General features: G+C 43.1%; 1 protein-coding gene across 2 annotated transcripts in view; it reads left to right on the top strand.

The window, feature by feature from the left end:
• FRMPD4 (FERM and PDZ domain containing 4) overlaps positions 1-21,826 on the top strand; it is a 1,388,782-nt gene that overhangs the window by 795,300 nt on the left and 571,656 nt on the right. For both annotated transcript variants that reach the window (XM_078657870.1, XM_078657873.1), the window contains exon 3: positions 17,441-17,601. In XM_078657870.1, coding sequence (XP_078513996.1) covers positions 17,441-17,601 — 161 coding nt within the window. The remainder of the gene's footprint in view (positions 1-17,440; positions 17,602-21,826) is intronic.

The raw sequence follows: 21,826 nt of genomic DNA, 5'->3' as shown, positions 1-21,826 counted from the left end.
ATATCTTTTCGTTGACAGATTGTTTCATTTTACTCTTTTTTTCTGGTTCCAAAAATTAACTCCCCTCTGACTGTTTGTGCCCATTTTGTAGCAGCTTCTTATGAGGAGGAAGAGTAGCCCCTTTGTTTAAAACGGATATCGAGCTCATCTTGTGCTTGAAGTGTTTCCTCTTTCTCACTGCAATTTCTACTTTAATCTAAGGGTCCTACCATATAGAATACTTCTATTTAAACTACCAGGGAGGAAACTTTTGGTATGGAGAAAAGTTTTGCCAGCTTACAAAAGATTTTACTGTGTAGCTTCCTATCTTTTACATAAATTGTCAGATATAAAAAGCTGATTTATTATTTACTTAGATTACTCGTCAACCTTATCTTAAGGCGATTCCTAATTAGCTTTCTGACAAAACTCTCAGAACTTGTGCCTGTTCCTTTCCAAATAATAAATAGATCATGACTAAAAAGAATCCATAAAATGACATGTTCAGGCCATTCTTTTTTTACATTTTTGATGGAGATCTTGTCCCTCCCACCGGCCCATACATACATTAGCTAGGCTGGAGGTGAAGCAGATGCCCATCGCCATCTCCTAGATAAACATAAAGATATTGTTGGTCAGGCCCCATTCTGTTATCTCCAACAGCATTCTCGTAGGCTTCAAAAAGCTTATTGGACATGCGCCTAAAAATATCCGATTGCATTCAATCCATCTTTATGGTCAATACTTGTACAAAATGAATTTACATCTAATGTCATAAGCACATATTCATTGTCACATGTAACATCATTCATTTTCTTTAAAAAGTCTTCTGCATCTTTTACATAAGAAGGTAATGCCTTAGTGCAATCCTGTAAGAAATGGTCCACATAACAAGATGTTTTTTCAAATACCCCATCGATGGCTGATATTATCGGGCATCTGGGGGTTATGGCTTAATTTTTATGAATTTTTGGTATTTGATAAAATAATGGTGTGATATCAAAGTTTCTTCACAGAAATAAATATTCCTCATAGCTAAGTAAATCTTGTTCTTTCGATTTGCTTAATTCCTCATATAATTCAATTTTCACAGTCTGGATCTCCTGATGCGTACTTCTTTTATAACACTTCACATTATTGAGCTGTTGATAGGCTTCTTCATGATCCATTTTTGAGATGCCATAGCACTGTGTTGTCACTTTTATCAGCCCTTCTCACAACAATATCATTCTTATACTGAATGTTTGAGATGAGTTCATAGTATTGTTGTCTTTGTCCATCTTTTCTAGATGTCTCATTCCCTACTTTGTAGTATAACTTTTTTATGTCCCGAATAACTAAATCTACCAATTATTTTTAATAATGAATTCAATAGGGAGACTTGGCGATAGCGTAGACGGTTCTAGCAGTTCCCCTATTTAGGTCTCGGCTAGCGTGAGACTGCGCACATGCGCAGTCGAGCTGGCGAGATTTAATGAGATTCAGTAAGTTTCACTAGCGAGGTTAAACCCGCCCCTCTTTTCCATTGGCTGGCGTCACCGTTCATGCTAAACGGCCAGCCATTGGAGAAGAGGTCCTAATGACGTTCTTCTTTCTTTTTAAGCCCCGTCCTTTTCAGACTGGGTTCCTTGACTTACTGCTCGGGTAAAAGGTTTCTTATCTTCTTTATGGGTCCAGATGGCCCCATAAAGAAGATAAGGAACCGTTTATGCCAGCAGGAAGTCAGGCGCTTGTCAGGCGCTTGTTTTACTTTCCTTTTCGTATAATCGCTGCACCCGCGCTTTTACTTTTAATGTTACAAGTAAAGCGCGGGTGCCGCGATTATACCAAAACTAAAGAAATAGACGTTTTTTCTCTTTCCTTACTTTTGATATAATCGCGGCACCTGCACATTACTTTAAAAATGTTACAAGTAAAGCGCGGGTGCCGCAATTATACCAAAATGAAAGAAATAGAAAAAACATCTATTTCTTTCATTTTAGTATAATTGCGGCACCCGCGCTTTACTTGTAACATTTTGAAAGTAAACCGTGGGTGCCGCAATTATAACAAAAATGAAAGAAATAGATGTTTTTTTTTCTATTTCTTTCATTTTGGTATAATGCATTGCCGGGACTTGTAGTTCAGGCTCTGTCTGCAGAGCTCTGCTGCCGCCCATTGGCGTTGAGAGGTAAAGCCACAGTGAGCTATTAAACAGTGAACTTATTCAATCAACAGTGGACACCAGCAATTACCTGCGACTGGACACTGCTGGCAGAACCTGCATCCGAGGACACGAGAGGGCAGACACCATCAGTAATAAGAGGCACATACCCAAATATTGAAAATACATTCTGTGGATATGCAAGCTACCCCATTTAAAGGACAGTGAAGCTGAGGGGAAGCGTGCGTGCGTGAGTCAGCCGGCCTGTGACTGAAGAAAAAGGCTGCTTGAGGCAGAGTCTGCGCATCTGCCAACATCGATCCCCACCAAAGAGGGGCTTTGTAGTGAGAATCGGGGAGATGTCTTACTTTCCACTTGACACATGCACCAAAGCAACGGAAATTGCTGAAGATACAGACAATAAAGAAAGAAGAAAATACAAACGCTGGCTGCCTGCCATAAGTGGCTGCTGCGCAGCTGTGTTGTAGCTCTGTAGCGCTACTCAGAAATGTGACTTCAATAACAGACTATTTTAAAAAAGGTGTTGTTAGAATGGCCGCTTTCAGACTTTTTTTTCCATGTTTTTATTTAACAAATGCAATTGTGTTTGTTTCTTGGTGGAAAACCGCACAGTTCGGGACACTGCCGTGAAGTGTGTTTGCGTTTCTGGTGCAACAGGTGCTCTGTGGCGACACGGAGGAGGTAACGCAGTCCTCGTGGCGAGAGTCAGAGAGGGCAAGTTATTCCAAGGAATTGGCAATAAAGGCCTTCCTACTGCTTCCCAAGACATTACACCGAATGCGAGAGTGTGCGTGCGGATGTGCGTGCATGCATGTGATTTGTGCGTGAGTTTGAGTGTGTGCCCTTTCGGCCAATGACGTCTTCCATAAAATCCCAGTTCACAACCCTGTGCTCAAAGGCTCGTCTGTTATTACCCGATCGGTGGTTGTTCTGCACAGCGACCTCAATGCGCTTCGACTTGATCAAGTGACGCTATTAGGTCACCGCATTCATTGTAACCCAGCTAGAGTGTGCTGCCCAGTGTGAGAAAAAAAATAGGATGGAGCCTGACTTCACCGAGGGACGGGCAGTTTCATGGCTCAAAATGAAGAAATAGGAGGGAATACATAAAACGTTTCGAAGAAATACAAGTGCATTCGCCTTTGTAGCATCTATATGGTGCGTCTATACTGCGTCGACTTCAGTCTGGCACTTGTAGGAGTGCATCCGATAGCCGGAGAAATAAGCAACAACATCTTACATTATCTTTACTTTAACTTTCCTGTATTTAAACATTCCGCAACAATTACACTTTTTTTGTAATCAAATTCCCTTTCAGCAATGGACTTTCTCAGGCCAATAATGGCCGCTAACAAGACACATATCTGTTTTTTGGTGAGGAAAAATTTAAACCTGGTGGTTCCCACTGTGATAGAATGTGACGTTTTGCCAGAGGCACCCACCTCCATGTTGTACAAAACTACAAACACATATGCATAAATAATGAAACAGAATACAAAATAAACTCACGCAGCTCCAGTCTTTTTAAGTTCACATACAAATCACGGCAGAAGAATGAAAACAAATAAATGGCTGCTTAATTTAATAAATAAATGCCACTGTTCTCATTCGAAAACAGATGTTTTACTCTTAAGCCGGTCGGGTGAAAAGTGCTTGAGCAAGAGACCCTACCACCGGTAATGCATAGAAGGGGATTGGAGGGGGGGAGCATTGGAGGGGTGATGGGACACAACATTACATATGCAAGTAGCAGATCTATCTATCAATCTATCTATCTATCTATCTATATATCTATATATCTATCTATCACTCTCTCTCTCTATATATATATATATATATATGTATATATATATATATATATACATATATACACACTCACTCACACACATACACATATATATGTATATATATACACACACACACACAACCCCACACCCACACACACACACATATACATGTAGAGCATGTAGAGAAAGAGGATTCTCTTCCCTGCCAAGTTTGCTTTTCAATCTTGAACTACCTATATACAGCGAGCGATGCATCACTCGGAAATGTATATTGTGCAAACTGGATTGAGAGTTTTCTGTATTTATAATCTATCTATATGCAGCACTTACTTCATCGGTGTCCTTAAAGGACCTTATGAAACACACAGCAAAAAGGTAGCTTGGCACAACTATATCCCGCAGTGACAGTCACGTACTGTGGTTAAATTTGTTCACTGGTTGTACTGAAGCCCTCAGTCACAGCGCCCCCTCCCACATCCCGAGTGAATGCAAGCCACGCACTTGTGATAAACAGCGTTCTCCCACCCATTTCGTCCATATCACAAATATCACAAATACTCCACAACCCACACCTGCAGTGTGAGAGACAGCAGTGTGTATGAGCGACAGCAGTGTGAGAGACAGCATTGTGTGTAAGAAAGACAGCAGTGTGTGAGAGACAGCAGTATGTGTAAGAGAAACAGCAGTGTGAGAGACAACATATGTGTGTTCTAGGGAGAGACAGCAGTGTGAGAGAGACAGCAGTGTGAGAGAGAGCAGTGTTAGAGACATTTTATTTATGTTTTGGATTTTGAAACATAAATAAAACGCGTTGTTATTTGCAATGTCAAGAGCTCAAACTCGCGTAAATACGTGACCTATTGCATTTGCTAGAAATTAAGCTATTGGCATTGTAAATGACAATGTCATTTATTTATCTGTTTACAAAACCAACATATAAATAAAAATGTTGTCATTTACAATGTCAATAGCTCTAACTGTTGCAAAGGCGAGACCGTTGCATTGTAAATGCTTGTTAAACTCTGGTATGATGATTTCTGACCACCAGGACTTGGGCAGGCTTGTTTTACTCGCTCAATGTCTGCTGTTTGTCAATAGGGGTGGCCTAAACTCATTGATATCATTATACAAGTCCACGGGGACATCATTTGGGCCCGAGGCATTTTTTGAAGGGCTAATATTTTTGTAGCCGTCACCTCTTCTAGGGACAATGTTACACTAACTGGAAAATCGGGCACTTCTATGCCAATGCAGTTGCTGCCGCTATCTGGGGGACAATATATTCTTAGGAAATGGGTTACTCAATCTTCGGGATCAATGACTTCTTCGGTGTTTTAGAAAATGCTTTTGAGTTTACAAGTTGCCTGAAAAACTGTTTGTTTTTTAGCAAACATGAGCATACTAACTTCTCCCATATATCAACCTGCAGGCCAAATTTCATTTTTTCAAGGCCAAATTAGATTATTTTCTGCAGGTCGGTACTTCTTCCCCATTCCTTGGGAAATACTTCAATGTTTGCCGAAGCTTTTAGTGTACACTTCTCCAGACCCCATAAATCCAGGCACCTTCACTGGCTCTGGAATGACACATAAGTTTCAAGAATAAAGTCCTCGTATTAGCACCCAGTTTTTCTAAGGATTCAACAACATGGGAGGGGCTGATCTCAAGTGAGATACAACAATAACAAGATCCTAATTGACGATATATAGGGTATACAATATATTTCCCGTACTGGTAGATTTTCAGACCAGCTTTTGGCCATGGTCTTTACTAGAAAGCTTAATGCAGTTCCCTACTACTTCCATATCTCTTCCTTTGGGGGAGCAAGGACAATTGTAGCAAGACAATATATACTTGTTTGCATCACCCCATCTCATGCAAGGTTGGTCAAATCCCTTGTGCCAAAGATGTAATCAATAGTGGTACAGCAGCCTCTTCTTTTAGTCAAAGCACCTATGTTCTGGTTGAGGGATCCGATCAAATGAGAACATTACAGAGAATGTGATTCAACAAAATAATATATAACAATGAACCCCTTGGGTCCTAATTCTGTAAAAAAACAAAATCCATCGTATTGGCTACTGTAAAAGGATTAAGTATTGATAGAGCAGATCTAGCTCTCAACTTAGCATTAAATTCTACTACCAGCAGTAGGTTGAACCCCTACCCCATGTTCAAATATTTTTTTTCCAGTTCGTCAGTAAAATCAAAAAGAAAACAGAAATTGAAGTTGTTTCTTACCAAAAAGTCATCATTAGAAAGGATAATTAATACCAAACTGAGGTCAGTAAAATGCGTGGATGAGCCTGCTATCCTTAGAAATGAGTGTAAATATCCAGTCAAGTGAAGCCTTGAGCCAGGATAACAGACCCGCCCTGGAATGGCCAAAGGCCAAACGAAGGGAGAGCATCGACAACCCATGTGTCCGCTATCAAACATATTACTATATTCCACCCATCCCTTAGCACCCAATTTGGCTCTCATTCCTATCAAATTGCAATTTAGAATTTTAGTTGCAGTGACTATAGGGGTTGAACACAAACACACTTTCACCTTGCTCCATTATAGATAAATCCCTTGCTGCAAGACAAATCTCAGCCTCTAAGGATTTAGAAGGCAACATGTTGTGAATTTGCAGCGGCGTTAAATGTTGAGGTCTGGCTGTAACAGAGCTAGACCCAGATCCCGCCTGTCAATCATTCTCAACTAAATTGGAAAGGACTGAAAAGCAATTAACAGACAAAAAAATCCATCAGCAGAAACAGGGGGCGGGGGATATTGTGAGGAACAAATAACGATTCCCTTGTTACTGGTTTCAAGAGTCTGTGAAAAAATCCCAACGGCAGGAGCTTTACTTTACCCGGGCGTATAAGCAGTAGATTGGATAGGTGTACCAGACCCCCAGCTATATGAGGTTGTCTGAAATAAACGATGATACAATCCTCATTAACCCCCAGATGCATCAAGCATCCATTTTGCAATTCCTTATTAGCGAAAAATAAAGATTCGCTAATAAGGAATATCAAAATGCCATGCATGAAGAACTCACTTAAAAAATAGCAATTTCTTAAAATTCCTTAATTGCGACTCGCAATTTGCGAGTCGCAATTAAGGAATACCTCCTAGAGGCCCATAGGAATGAATGGGAAGACAATCTCAATTTGTGATTCTCAATTAAGAATCGCAAATTGAGATTGCAATTTCATGTTGTGCAGTGGTGCTAGATCGGAAGGGTCACGTGCTCTGCCCCCTCCTGCATGCCAAATAGCCGTCTGGTCCATGGAGTATAGCGATGAAGACAAGGGCATCCTCAAGTGATCTAATCTCCTCATCTTCAGTCACTTACAGGAGCATTCTGCAGTCTCCCTGACTATTTCTCAAAGGCTTTTATTTTGGCTGCAGGGGGTTAGTAGCAAGTGCATGTGCTATGGTGCGAATGAATGGGCTGTGTCCCTCCTCAAACCCTCAACGCGCTGTTCCAGGGAAGCCATGCACAGCAGTGCCGGCTGAAATCATGAGGCATGATGGGTCAGTTAACAAGGGTAGAATGAGTTAGCATAGATTTCTGTCATTGAACCCTGCCTACAAGTCGCTGGTGCCTGATTTCACCCAGTTAGTCATGTCTGTGAATCAGGGTCTGTTAGCCTTCTTCAGTTAGCTGGTGTTAATATTTTTATGTACCATAACTAACTAGGCAGATATGTGGCTATTGTGCGCCTGGATCTCCATTAGTTGTAGTGCTGCTGCACTGCAAAAACAGAGAGCAGAACCTGTGACTGAACCCTGCAAATTTCAATTCATAATCTCGATTAAATCCTCTAGAATCCCAATGTGATTGCAGAAGCCTTAAATACCCGAGGGCCGAGTTACAAAGCTTTTCTAGGAGTAAATGAGTGTCTTACTCCAGCTCCATATCTGAGTTACACCTGAATAACCAGGTCTGATTCAAAAAACCTTTTCAATGAATGTTTCTAATTTACTCCAGGCCTGCCTATTCAAGTGTAACTCAGCTATAAGACAGGAGTAAAACACAACTGCCCACAGCAAACGCATGGTTGAATTGGCCCCTGTTTTAATAGCAGAAATCGTAGAGGCATAAATAAACGTTAAGTAGAGGCGAACAGGCACTTATTATAATTTTGCAATTCTACAACATCATTACATAGGCCAACATTGGTTTGTTAAGCATCTTGGCGCAATATACACCCACCAGTCTCAATTCTGACATTGAGCAACAGGCCGGAAATCTTTTTTTCAGAAAAATAGGTCGTTGTGATATTGTGATTGCTTCTCCATGCCATGTTACTTTTAAATTATTTCTTGAAGCCACATGACTTGTCCTTACTCTTTTAGGCCGCGAATACAAGTTCCACCTGGGAATTTCGCTCGGTACAATTAGATGGCATACAAAGTGCTCTTCACATTTCACTCCCATTCCCCTTCACAAGGAACAACTGAGTCAGTCTTTGGTCTTCACAGTGTAAACTTTATTAACTTACAGATACCGCCAATTACTCCATTGGCCTCTCTTCTATTAATCTGTGATCATCCTTTATTCTTGCTTTATTTAAAACACCACAGCACGCAAAGTAAATATCCAGGTTATACATTTCCATTGTATTTACAATTGCCTCTCCACAGGTCCTGTTGCTTTGTATTCGGGCTGTGCCAGCAGGCCACAACCAATATACCCTGCTCTCCTTATGCTGGCCGCCCCCAACAGAGCAGCAGGTAAATAATTTGCCACTGCTTGTGACAATCACCGGCTTCCTGGGTAGAGCCAGAGAGTCCAGAGCCACCAGCATGTCAGCCCCCTCTCCCGCCAGCCCGGAGCCCCAATAGACTTCAAGCCCTGTTCTGGGGCCAAGCATCCACCAACAAACGGAGTCCCTGTAATTTCTCTTGGCCAGGACCCCGCCTAACCAAGCTCTGGCTTCAGGGATGGGTGGGTGGGTAACTCTTCACGCGACCTCCGACCTGGCTGTAGGACAGTGGACAAAGAGGGCATTGTTATTGCCCCTCCGTCTTTTAAACCCCCCGCCACTTACTACGTCTGGGTCCCCCGTGTGACGTGTGTCCGGTCTCGGCGCGTACTGTCCTCCCTGCCTTCCCCTCACTTTCCTCTTCCGGGTCTCCCTTAGGTGGGGTGGCGCCCGTCATATCCATCGCTCGGTATTTATAAACTTGGGTTTGCGGCCTGAGGAAGCAAACACTGGACCGGATTTTTCCAGATAGAAAATTGCTTTGGGAAGGGTCTGCATTGCAGCCCGGACCCGTTCCTTGGCCCCCCTCCCAGCACTCTGCTCAGGGAATGTGGGGAGCATGTCCCCTCCTGCAAGGCACCATCCCCCCTAACCTCACCCACCCTCCTAAACCTATTTCCTTCCCTGTTTCTCTCAACACACATTTACCACCTAATTTTAGCAGGTGGCAAATGGGGGGGTGACCCCCTGAAATTGGGAATTATGTGTGATAAATCTGGACCTGCACAGTGAGTCCCCATTCCAAGGGAAATCATTCGTAGTTGCAGAAATTCTATGCAGAGGTTTGGGCCTCTATCGGAAATTGTACCTTACGCCTTTATCGTGATCAGGCCCATAATGTATTGTCTCTCTCTATCCACTTTCAGATGTTTCTGCTAGAGTTTCTGTTCCTGCTGAATAGCGTCTAAACTGACTTTGTCCAAGCATTAGTCCTTCAAGGTTACTTTATTTCGTTTTTTCTAAGTTCTTGAATGCTATTTACCTTTTGTTGGTTCTACCCTATATGTACCTTTCTATTTTTCCCATATTCACTGCAACCTTTGAGTAATTTTGCTGTTCTTTCTTTCTCTTTCTCCAAATATCTATATCTGTAGCTATATGTACAACTATATTTATCTCTATATCCATATCTATCTATACATCTATATCTTTATAGCTACATCGATAGCATACCTACATCTCTATCTATGCATCCCTCTTTCTTTTCCTCCAACTCTCTCTCCCGCTTTGTATGTCTCTTTCTTTCTTTCTTGTTCTCTCACTTTCTTTACAAAGAATGCTAATCAAATAGTCTGGTCCAATTATTCTACTGATGTGAGATTTTAACCAAAATTAATGGATTTATGTGTCTCTGTAACTATATTTGGAGTCATGGGCCCATGCCCAGTCTGCAAAGTTTTAGGATTATTTAGTCTTGCGTTCAGGCATAGAGGGTCCTAGTTGCTTCACGCAGGAATAGTACTTTAATTTATTTTATGATGGTAATTTCCTTGGTCCCAGAAGAACCATGTTACTTTAAACCTTCCTATGAACAGTTTCCCTGCTTGTTGCTCTTGTGAAATTGGATTTGATCCTCCGTTTTAGTGCCTTCTTCACGCTGGGATAGTACTTGAATTTATTTTATGATGGTAATTCTCCTTGTTCCGGAAGGACCTTGCTACTATTAACCTTCCTAAGAATACTTTCCGTCCTTGTTGCTTTTGTGAAATTGGATTTTCTTCGTTGTTTACTAATTCTGGAACATCCCCAGGGTTTGCAGTCGACTAACCACACAATAGGGCAGTTAATTATTTTTGGAAGGGGCGATACACATGTATGTTATGATAATCAATTTACATGTGTGCAAAATATTTTCTTTATAGTGTTTTTGTGCATTAGTTGTGGCACGTGCAGAAGAGTCATTCACAATAAACCAATATAATCAGCACTAGTTTTGCAGTTAGGTTATTGGGCCTTCTTAAAATGTGATTGCTGCTCATGGCCTATATATTTTCAGTTTCTTTTAGCTATTTGTGTATTTATTTATGAGTTCTACTAAGCCCAGCATTTACCGTTAACGCCTCGTCAGAGAGCTTCAGTGCTGAACCATTTGTAGTTTTTCAGCTCATCCCCACAATGGGCCTCATTTATGAGCCTGTGCGCCACTTTTACGCCCCCGGTGCGTCACTTTTTGTGACGTACCAGTGGCGTAAAAAATGCGCCTTGTTGCGCCATATCTACAAAGTGCCTCTGGGATGAGGTCCATGATTTTTTGGAGCATCCCCAGGATTCCAAAACAGGTGGCTGCTAGTTTTCTGGTTTGGGACTCCATTGTGAGGTTGCCACACTCCTAGGTTTTTTATGGAGTTCTTATGCCCCAGGGGGTGTCCTAGTTCTTTTGGCCAGTTAATTGTGATTTGAGGTGTTGACTTGTTGCCTAGGAACATTAGTTCTGTTTTGTCCCTGTTAAGTTTTAACCTGCTGCGTGTCATCAATCTGGCTACCCTTTCCATGCAGGGAGACACTGAGTTGTGTTTAGAGTCGGGGTCCCCTGTTACTGAGACTACCAGTTGGATGTCATCTGCGTATGTTATGATTGACAACCCAAATTCTTGGACAATATTGGCCAGAGGTTGCATGAATAGGTTGAACAGTGTGGGGCTAAGGGAAGAGCCCTGTGGCACCCCACATGTGACCTTGAAGTTGTCCGAGAAGTGTCCGCCTTCTGTGATTTGGAAGGATCTATCCTTCAGGAATGACACTATCCACCTTAACTCGTGGGCTTGCATCCCTGCTCTCTCTAGCCTGAGAGAGAGTGCCTCGTGATCCGCTGTGTCGAATGCTGCGCTCAGGTCGAGCAGCAGGATGGCGGCCGCACCCCCTTGGTCAAGGATGCTCTTCAGTTTTTCTGTGACAAGCAGAAGGGTGGATTCAGTGCTGTGTGCTGGTCTGAAGCCCATTTGGGTCTGATGAAGAATTTCATTCTCCTCTATGAACCGGGACAGCGTGTGATTTACATGTTTTTCAGCCATCTTTCTCAGAATGGGAAGGAGTGATATGGGACAGAAATTCCCTAGATCTTTTGAGTCCAAGTGCTGCTTTTTGATCAAAGGGCAAGCTATGGCAAATTTCCAAGAGTTCGGCACTATCCCCTGTTTGAAGGGAAGGTTAAGTTGCTCTATGGCTGTTGTCGGGATGGTGTCTCCCCCCTGTAATAGGATGTGGGGGGGAATGGGATCTAATGGGGACCCTGATTTAATGCCTTGAAGGATCTTGGTTGTGTTGTCTATATTCAGTTCCGGGAAAGCCTTTAGTGTGGGTCTCATTGTGGGCTCCGTAACTGGCTTATTTTCCTGAGTGTCTGGGATGTAATCATTCTCTAGCATGCAATTATAAATGGTTTCGATTTTGTTTTAGAAAAAAGCTACAAGTTAGTTACATCTCTCCTTAGAGGAGGAGTTTGGAGGAGCCTCCGGTTCTGCTCGTGTGAGGGATTTCACCACCTTAAAATGTTCTCTTGAAGAGTTAGTGGCTGCTGTCTCAATTTTTTCCTGGAAGTATATGGCTTGAGCTATCTTGATCTCATTATGGTGGTGTCTGATCTCTTTTTTGTATTGTCCGTGTAAGGTGATATCTTATGATTTCCTCCAGGTTCTTTCAGTTTTTTACAAGCTCTTTTTAAGGAGGCATGATGGCTATTAGACCATGATGGTTTCCTTCGTGGCTGGTTTGTTCCTATACTCACTTTATTGCCACAGTGTTCCACAGATTTTGTGAGCCATTTGTCCCAGTTTGAGTCATCACCCTCTACCTCCCCAGATATTTCAGGAGTACCTTTTTTAGGGATTCTTACAGTTTTTCTGGAATGGTTCTCATCCAGTTCCTTCCCAGGTTGGACTTAGTGTGTCCTGTTTTCTGAGTGTGTGTGTTGGTCAGTGTAAATGGGATGTAGAAATGATCTGACCATGCCACTGGTGAGGGAGTGGCTGTTGTTAATTGAGGGTCATTGGTGAAAATTGTGTCTAAAATGTGCCCTTTTTCATGTGTTTCTACTTGCACCGTTTGGCTCTGCTGCATGGTATCCATATCTTGGATAAATCTGAGGGTGGTAGGGTAGTTCTTTTTATATAGGTGGATGTTAATGGTTTTTGCTTTTTTAGAAATGATGCTCTCTGCGATGAGGTCAGGAAGATTTTCTAGGAAGGTATAGCAGGCCCTTGGTGTCGATAAATGAGAGTCACAGAGAAGGTTTGAGTGGGTGATAGCCTAATGCTGAACAACATGATGTCACTATTCAGGAGGGATTTCGGTGTGATAGTGCAACTATGAGATTCTTTGTATATGATAGCTATTCTGCCTCCAGTTTTTCCCACTCTGTCCTGTCTATGTATATTGTACCCTGATGGCAGAGCCATTAGCAGGTCGGGGGTAGACCATTTTTTGAGCCATGTCTCAGTTATAAATAATTTACAACAAGGGGTGGCGATGGACAGAGTCTCTGAATTAAGCAGAGTACTCTCACCCAGTCAAGAGATCAGGGCTAGATCCAACACCGTTTTTTAGCTCATTGCACCATCCCAGTTTCAGAACCTGGCTGTATGCAAATTAGTCTGTCCCTGGCCCAGTGCATCATGGGAACAGGGCAGACCAGACTACAAAAGCCAATTCTTACACTGGGAAGGAAACAAGCTTCCAGGGACCGGTTTCTGGCATTACAGCCGTCTTCGGCCCGGCTTGCTTGAATCCTGATGGTGCAATGAGCAAGGGACTCACATCTGAGTATACCCTTCCACGCTTAGGCTGGACAAAATTATTTACAACAAGGGGTGGTGATGGACAGAGTCTCTGAATTAAGCAGAGTACTCTTACCCAGTCAAGAGATCAGGGCTAGATCCAACACCGTTTTTTAGCTCATTGCACCATCCCAGTTTCAGAACCTGGCTGTATGCAAATTAGTCTGTCCCTGGCCCAGTGCATCATGGGAACAGGGCAGACCAGACTACAAAAGCCAATTCTTACACTGGGAAGGAAACAAGCTTCCAGGGACCGATTTCTGGCATTACAGCCGTCTTCGGCCCGGCTTGCTTGAATCCTGATGGTGCAATGAGCAAGGGACTCACATCTGAGTATACCCTTCCACGCTTAGGGTGGACAAAATTATTTACAACAAGGGGTGGTGATGGATAGAGTCTCTGAATTAAGCAGAGTACTCTCACCCAGTCAAGAGATCAGGGCTAGATCCAACACCGTTTTTTAGCTCATTGCACCATCCCAGTTTCAGAACCTGGCTGTATGCAAATTAGTCTGTCCCTGGCCCAGTGCATCATGGGAACAGGGCAGACCAGACTACAAAAGCCAATTCTTACACTGGGAAGGAAACAAGCTTCCAGGGACCGGTTTCTGGCATTACAGCCGTCTTTGGCCCGGCTTGCTTGAATCCTGATGGTGCAATGAGCAAGGGACTCACATCTGAGTATACCCTTCCACGCTTAGGGTGGACAAAATTATTTACAACAAGGGGTTTTGTAGTTTGGTTTGCCCTGTTCCCATCATGCACTGGGACAGGAACAGACTAATTTGCATACAGCCGGGTTCTGAAACTGGGATGGTGCAGTGAGCTAAAAAACGGTGTTGGATCTAGCCCTGATCTCTTGACTGGGTGAGAGTATTCTGCTTAATTCAGAGACTCTGTCCCTCACCACCCCTTGTTGTAAATAATTGTGTCCACCCTAAGCGTGGAAGGGTATACTCAGACATGAGTCCCTTGCTCATTGCACCATCAGGATTCAAGCAAGCCGGGCCGAAGACGGCTGTAATGCCAGAAACCGGTCCCCGGAAGCTTGTTTCCTTCCCAGTGTAAGATTTGGCTTTTGTAGTTTGATTTGCCCTGTTACCATCATGCACTGGGACAGGAACAGACTAATTTGCATACAGCCGGGTTCTGAAACTGGGATGGTGCAGTGAGCTAAAAAACGGTGTTGGATCTAGCCCTGATCTCTTGACTGGGTGAGAGTATTCTGCTTAATTCAGAGACTCTGTCCCTCACCACCCCTTGTTGTAAATAATTTTGTCCACCCTAAGCGTGGAAGGGTATACTCAGACATGAGTCCCTTGCTCATTGCACCATCAGGATTCAAGCAAGCCGGGCCGAAGACGGCTGTAATGCCAGAAACCGGTCCCCGGAAGCTTGTTTCCTTCCCAGTGTAAGAATTGGCTTTTGTAGTTTGGTTTGCCCTGTTCCCATCATGCACTGGGACAGGAACAGACTAATTTGCATACAGCCGGGTTCTGAAACTGGGATGGTGCAGTGAGCTAAAAAACGGTGTTGGATCTAGCCCTGATCTCTTGACTGGGTGAGAGTATTCTGCTTAATTCAGAGACTCTGTCCCTCACCACCCCTTGTTGTAAATAATTTTGTCCACCCTAAGCGTGGAAGGGTATACTCAGGCATGAGTCCCTTGCTCATTGCACCATCAGGATTCAAGCAAGCCGGGCCGAAGACGGCTGTAATGCCAGAAACCGGTCCCCGGAAGCTTGTTTCCTTCCCAGTGTAAGAATTGGCTTTTGTAGTTTGGTTTGCCCTGTTCCCATCATGCACTGGGACAGGAACAGACTAATTTGCATACAGCCGGGTTCTGAAACTGGGATGGTGCAGTGAGCTAAAAAACGGTGTTGGTTCTAGCCCTGATCTCTTGACTGGGTGAGAGTATTCTGCTTAATTCAGAGACTCTGTCCCTCACCACCCCTTGTTGTAAATAATTTTGTCCACCCTAAGCGTGGAAGGGTATACTCAGACATGAGTCCCTTGCTCATTGCACCATCAGGATTCAAGCAAGCCGGGCCGAAGACGGCTGTAATGCCAGAAACCGGTCCCCGGAAGCTTGTTTCCTTCCCAGTGTAAGAATTGGCTTTTGTAGTTTGGTTTGCCCTGTTCCCATCATGCACTGGGACAGGAACAGACTAATTTGCATACAGCCGGGTTCTGAAACTGGGATGGTGCAGTGAGCTAAAAAACGGTGTTGGATCTAGCCCTGATCTCTTGACTGGGTGAGAGTATTCTGCTTAATTCAGAGACTCTGTCCCTCACCACCCCTTGTTGTAAATAAGTCAGTTATAAATAAGGCATCCAACTGCTCTTCCTCAATTAAGCATCTTATCTCGATTCTATGTGCTGGGATGGACCTACAATTTATGAATCCCATTTTCCACCTAGTTTTTTCCTTTAAGTTTGTCGTGGGCCCCTATAAGTGGTCATTTCCCACCCTTATTGTCCATTTACAGTGAGCACATATGGCTTTGTTGCCTATCAGGTTTTGCGGCATTAATGAGTGCCTACATAGGGGGCTGGGAGCTGGTCTCAGCTCTATCAGGTCTAGCGCTGCGTATCTTATTGCTCCCGGGGTGTCTGGTTTAAAACGTGCAGGGTTTGTGGCTGCTGGCCCCGGCCGGACGCGGACGGGCGCAGACGGGCTTGCCTTCGGCACACCTTTGGAGTGCCAGCAGCACGCACACTGTGTGCGTCCGCTGCCGTCCGCACCTGCATCCGACTAAGTAGGTAGCCGGTCCCCACCACTAGAGTGCTGCCTGCTCCCCGTTCCCCAACGGAAGTGCCCAACCCTCTGCGCAAACGGCACATCAGCCGCCTCGGACCAGAGTAGGTAGCTCGTTACTGCTGCGAAGTGGGTCAGTGTATGCCAAAAGTCCTTTTCTGAAGCTAAACACTGTCACTAAGTAATGGAAAGCAGCACTATGCGCTGCTTCGTGCTCTTTTCACATTATTTTCAGCTTTAGCACTAGAAAAAAACAACGGACAGAAAGACTTTGTGCCGATGTGCGTCACTTTTGGGACAAAAACATGGTGTAAAAATCTTAGTAGATCTGCTCCTTGGTGGGGACCACTTGGCAGACGGACCCCTGGGCACCAAAGCTTGGCAGCATTCAGAACCTAATCCCGTATAAATACTACAAAACAGACTTTTAAGAGAGCTTGTGGTTGTGCAGGTGTGCCATGGCTGACCGGACTCTCAGGCGTTTTATAATATTTTGCCTGGATCCACCATTTAGCAATATCCACTGACTTAAATTAGGTAGATGCACTATTATTGACTCCATAGAAAGTGAAATGAGCAGTACCAATGCAAAATGAATTCTGTAGTGGATCATTCACATCCAGGGATAGTCCAAGGAAAATCTGTTAGTTTAAATTATATCAGTTATCAGTTTCTCCAAATATATCGATAAAATATATTGGAATTAGCACAATTACAGAAAGGACGAGTCATTCAAAACTATATGTAATAAAAAGCCTGTTTTTGACCGTTCTATATTTCTGGAAAGGGTGTTAACACATTATTTTTAATTTTACCAATTTTATCTGGCACTTTACACAAATGCAGATGAATGTTTGGTTGCTTTGCGTCTTTCATGACCAAAATGTGGTCGAATAAAGATTGATTGAATTGACACATTATTTATTTTCGTGCATGATGGGTGCAGTGGCCCTGATTGAATGTCAATATATCTTTTACATTTTGATTTGGGACCGCACTGAAATCTGATCAGCACTGATGTGTTATAGTAGAGCTTTGGTGGCACCCTAGAACTCACACAAAATGTGATTCTGTAGACAGGTGACCCATCATTTATTCTCTAACTTGGCAGTGATCGACTTCTCTCTGTTTTTCACCTGTGTGTGCCTCAAGTTGAAATGTTACCTGGACACCTGTTTGGGGGAATATGCTGACTCTGAACTAACTTTCTTTCCACAGTCACTTGACCCAGTCAGCATCTTACGAAGATACTCGCATTGAGAACTGCACGGTTAATCCCCCCACCCAGCGGAAAGTGGAAATGAGGCGGGATCCCGTGCTCGGCTTTGGGTTTGTGGCTGGAAGTGAAAAACCGGTTGTTGTCCGCTCAGTAACTCCAGGTAAGGCTTTCTTTAAAAAAAAACATATATGAATGGTTTCACCATGCAACATTTTCTGCACCTTATATTATGATGAGAAGATAGTAGTTGGGGTGACAGATGAAGACGAATCTCTGAGCACCTCTATTCACATATTTGACAATAAAAAAACATAACAAGGCACTATGCAGTAAAATAACTTAGCTGGAGTTAAATCAAACTGCAAGCGCGTGTGTTTAAGATACATGGATGCTTAGTGCCCATCAAGATGTTTCCTGAATAGAATAGCATACGATAACGCGAGAAGGTATCCTTAACATTATCTGCCCACCATAAATAGTGCATGGTCTGTTGCTTTACTGTCATAAGAATCTGCCTTTAGGCCACAATTACATCTTTGGTGGTAAAATTCACATTCAGTAAATATTGGCTGATGAGGTGGTAAGGACCACGTTGTGTGATGGATCTATCGTCCTATCGACATAGCCATATGATGTTGAGGACATCAAAAAGACGTTCCAAACATGGAATGCTGGACAAATTTGCTAGTTGCCATTTACCAGCACAAACACATGGCAACTGGTGGTGGTTTCCCACCGCAGGTCTATCTCAAGCCATGGGAAGAAAATATTATGGGCATTTTTGACACGTCCAGAGTGGAAGGAGTAGAGGGGTCGAATTCAGAGGAACCCAAGGTAAGAGAATTGCTAGGAGAAATGGTGATGTTGGTGTGCAAGTGCACCTGCACTGTGAAAGTGGGTGCCAGGTAGAATACTGCGATGTCAGCTCTAATGATGTGTGCATAGTGAACAATGTCTGAGAAACTCCTTCACCAAAAAATTAAAAAATCCATGAGTGTCATTTCCACACTCACAACCCACTTCCCATTTGCAATTCCCAGATGACATACAGAAACATGTCATGAGTAACTCTGCATGAGTGGGCATACATCATGTGCAGTTGATTGATTTATGTTGAAATGACACTCCAGTGTGCTAGAAGGCTTGCCTAATTCTACTTGTTCATCTCCCATAGTAGTCTGAGGGACGGGACGGCCATCAACACGTGTTGGTATGATGCATGTGTTCATTGTCACATTCCGAGTAATGAAATGTACACAAAATCTGCATTTAGCCTGGAGTCATATGTAGTGGCCATCATTAATTTGTCAATAAAACTAAAACTTCCCACCGCATTGCACAAACATACTCATCATGTACGTGACTGCGCACATGCAGGCGTTGAGGCATATATAAACTCTCCCTGCGTATGTTGAACAAAATGGACTACTGTGACTCACTTTGACATCCATGCTTTGTATGTGAGTCACAAAAGTAGAACTCAGGAGATGAGAGCCCCACATAATCCGCGAGTAGTTCCACACAATCCCAGCCTATCATCATCCATTCCACGAGTTTTTCAATGGAGGCATTTGTAGAAAGGGTGAAATAAATACAGATTGATACACATTCTCTATTGGTTAGCTCTTTATATTGTACAGCTTGACAGTGGTGTTGGAGTACGCTAAGTTAGGAAAAATGCATGATGATATTGTCTGGATGTCATTCCACGTCACAGTTCGTTGTGGGTGAGGTTCATCTTCATCTCTGCTATCTGCCCCCTCCTCAATGTCCTCAGGTTTTATGGTGAAGAAAACCATATATGGTGTTGTTAGAAATTACCATCTTTGGTGTGGTAATCACCTAGACGGTGCTTTCACTACCCTATTATTGCTGAATCCTATTTTTGTTGGCATTAGGACTCTGCACACTTTACACTTGCTAACCAGTGGTCAAGTGTGTGTGCTCTCCCTTCCAATCAAGGTTAAATTTATTGACAGTGGATGGGTACATTTATTTTACTTATAAGTCCCTAATAGATGGATGATGCTACATGTACCCATGGCCGTGAATTAAATGCTACTAGTGGGCTGCAGCACTCATTGTGCCACCCACTAAAGTTGAACTGTAAAACATGTCTCAGGCCTGTCATTGCAGCCTGTAGTGCATTTATAAACTTTCATTTTGATCTGGCAAAATAAACCTTTTGACAGGCCTAAAGCATCCTGTACAATACTTGTACATCACTCCGAAGGTAGGTCTTAAATATTCATAATGCAGGGCATCTAAAAAGTAGTGCATGTGCACTTACATTTTATATGTCCTTTGTTTAGGGAGGGGAATTTCTCTCCTGAGCAGGATGACCTGGAGAGTTGTTCTCAGCCCTTCCGGGACTTGAAAGCCTTAGGGCTGTCTCTGCCCCCTTCCTGACTTCTGATAACGCCTGGTCTGTCAATCGAAAATGCAGCCACACCTGGACCTGCCTGCATTTTGCTTCCCTAGTCAGATTGGTACCACATCGAGGGAAACAGGAAGGTTAGATAACGGAGGCCCCCCCCCACAGACACAGAAGGGCCACCTTGAGAACCACCCATCAGAACACTCCTGGACATGTGGAGACTCAGAATAAGGACTGTCTTCTGCTTGACCCTGAAGCAAGACTTTTATAATGTGGACTTTTCATTTACAGTGGGGTATGGTGTAGAACGTTACACATGTTGATAATGTACTGGGGTTTAAGGGGGTGAGATCATGGCGTTCTGTGGCTGTTGGAGCATTTATTATGAAGGTGTCTGGCTTAACAGGTACAGGTTGTTCATGTGCCATTAAACATAACATGACAAGCAGCCTCTCCTTCTTCCCATCTGTGCTACTGTGGATCTCTTCAGTTAGTGTGATAAGGTCCAAGAGCAGCTTGGAGCACTCTCTATTGTAAAGCTCCAGTGCCATTTTGTTACAGCAATACATACTGGTCTCTCTGATTGTTAATTTTTCCTCAGCTGCGTTAAACATTCAAGTTTCAGATTCATCATGAACATAAGTCAGTCGATAATGGTGCCACCCCCTTCCTTATGCAACAAGATGATCCACCCATTGAATTGGAGGGTTGGGCTATTGGGCTGAGGTTTATACTTCGGCATTAGGGGGTTCAATGTTTTTACAGATTCAAAAGAAAGCAATCTTAATGAGAAGTTTGAGTATGCATTCAAATACTTGCCAGAAGTGTATGAGGAAAATGCTGATGAAATAGAGGATGTGTTCAAGGAAGCCAAGTTGAGATTACAAAATTGCTTTGCAAAAAAACAATTAACATCGAGATGTGGTGCCACAAGTTCTACACACAACCACAAAAACCTTTTGATTTAATTGATGACTTTGTAGCACGGATGCTGGAGTTGGCTGCTAAGTGCAGGATTGGGTTGATGACTAAAGAAATGATCAGAGACCAATTGATTGTCTAATGTAGTAGTAGGAAAACACAAGAGAGACTTTGGGCTGCAAGTTACCCCACTCTTAAGATGTCATCAAGATTGCCAAGATTGTAGAGGAATCTGAGAAATGCATGAAGGAAATGCAAAGAATTGAAACAAAATCTGATCCGTCCAAAGCAAAGGTTGACAGTGAATCAGAGTTGGTTGATGCAGTGAAGAAAAAACTGCATCTACCAAGTGTCGGTCAGAAGAAAAGTAGTGGGAAAACTATAAATCAAAAGGGAAGTTCATTGCCAAACTGGCAAAAAACTCAATGTGCCAGTACGTGTTACAGATTTGGTAGCTATTCGCACATGAATGACTCATGGAATTATTTTGCCATTGGCAAAAGTTCTGCTTATGTGGAAAAAAAGGACACTTTGCCCGTGTCTGCAGAGCAACTAACAAAAGAATCTTGGAAGAAGCTGAGGTTGGTGTAGAAGCCAGAGTAATGATGGTTGGTGAAGAGGAGCAACATACTGAGAAGAGAAGACTCGACCCAAAGCAGAATTCACTTTAACAACAAGTCGGTTGTTTTGATGGTGGATTCAGGCTCCTTGTACACAATCATACCAAAATGGATGTTTGATGCTGTATGGTCAGGGAAAGTATTGAAAGTATTGGATGTCATTTTGAAAGGATATCAGAGAGCTAATAATGGTGTGATGGGGTACTTCACAGTAGAAATTTAAATTTAAGAAACGCATCACAAAGGTAAACGTCTATGTGGCAGCTGAAGGGCCTTCGATATTGGGCTGGTGTCACTAGTGCGACCTACACATAATTGCATACCCAGAGGAAACAGAACAAGTTTTGGTGATTGTCGATGAAGATTTGGATTTGTTATTCAAAGACGTCAGAAGGGTTTTCGAGGATAGGTTATGCAAAAGACAATCAGCACAAAATAATGTTAAAGAATGAGGCTGTCCCGGTAAA

The sequence above is a fragment of the Lissotriton helveticus genome, chromosome 8, assembly GCF_964261635.1.
Source record: "Lissotriton helveticus chromosome 8, aLisHel1.1, whole genome shotgun sequence".
Taxonomy (NCBI): domain Eukaryota; kingdom Metazoa; phylum Chordata; class Amphibia; order Caudata; family Salamandridae; genus Lissotriton; species Lissotriton helveticus.
This window is presented reverse-complemented; position numbering and strand designations above follow the sequence as displayed.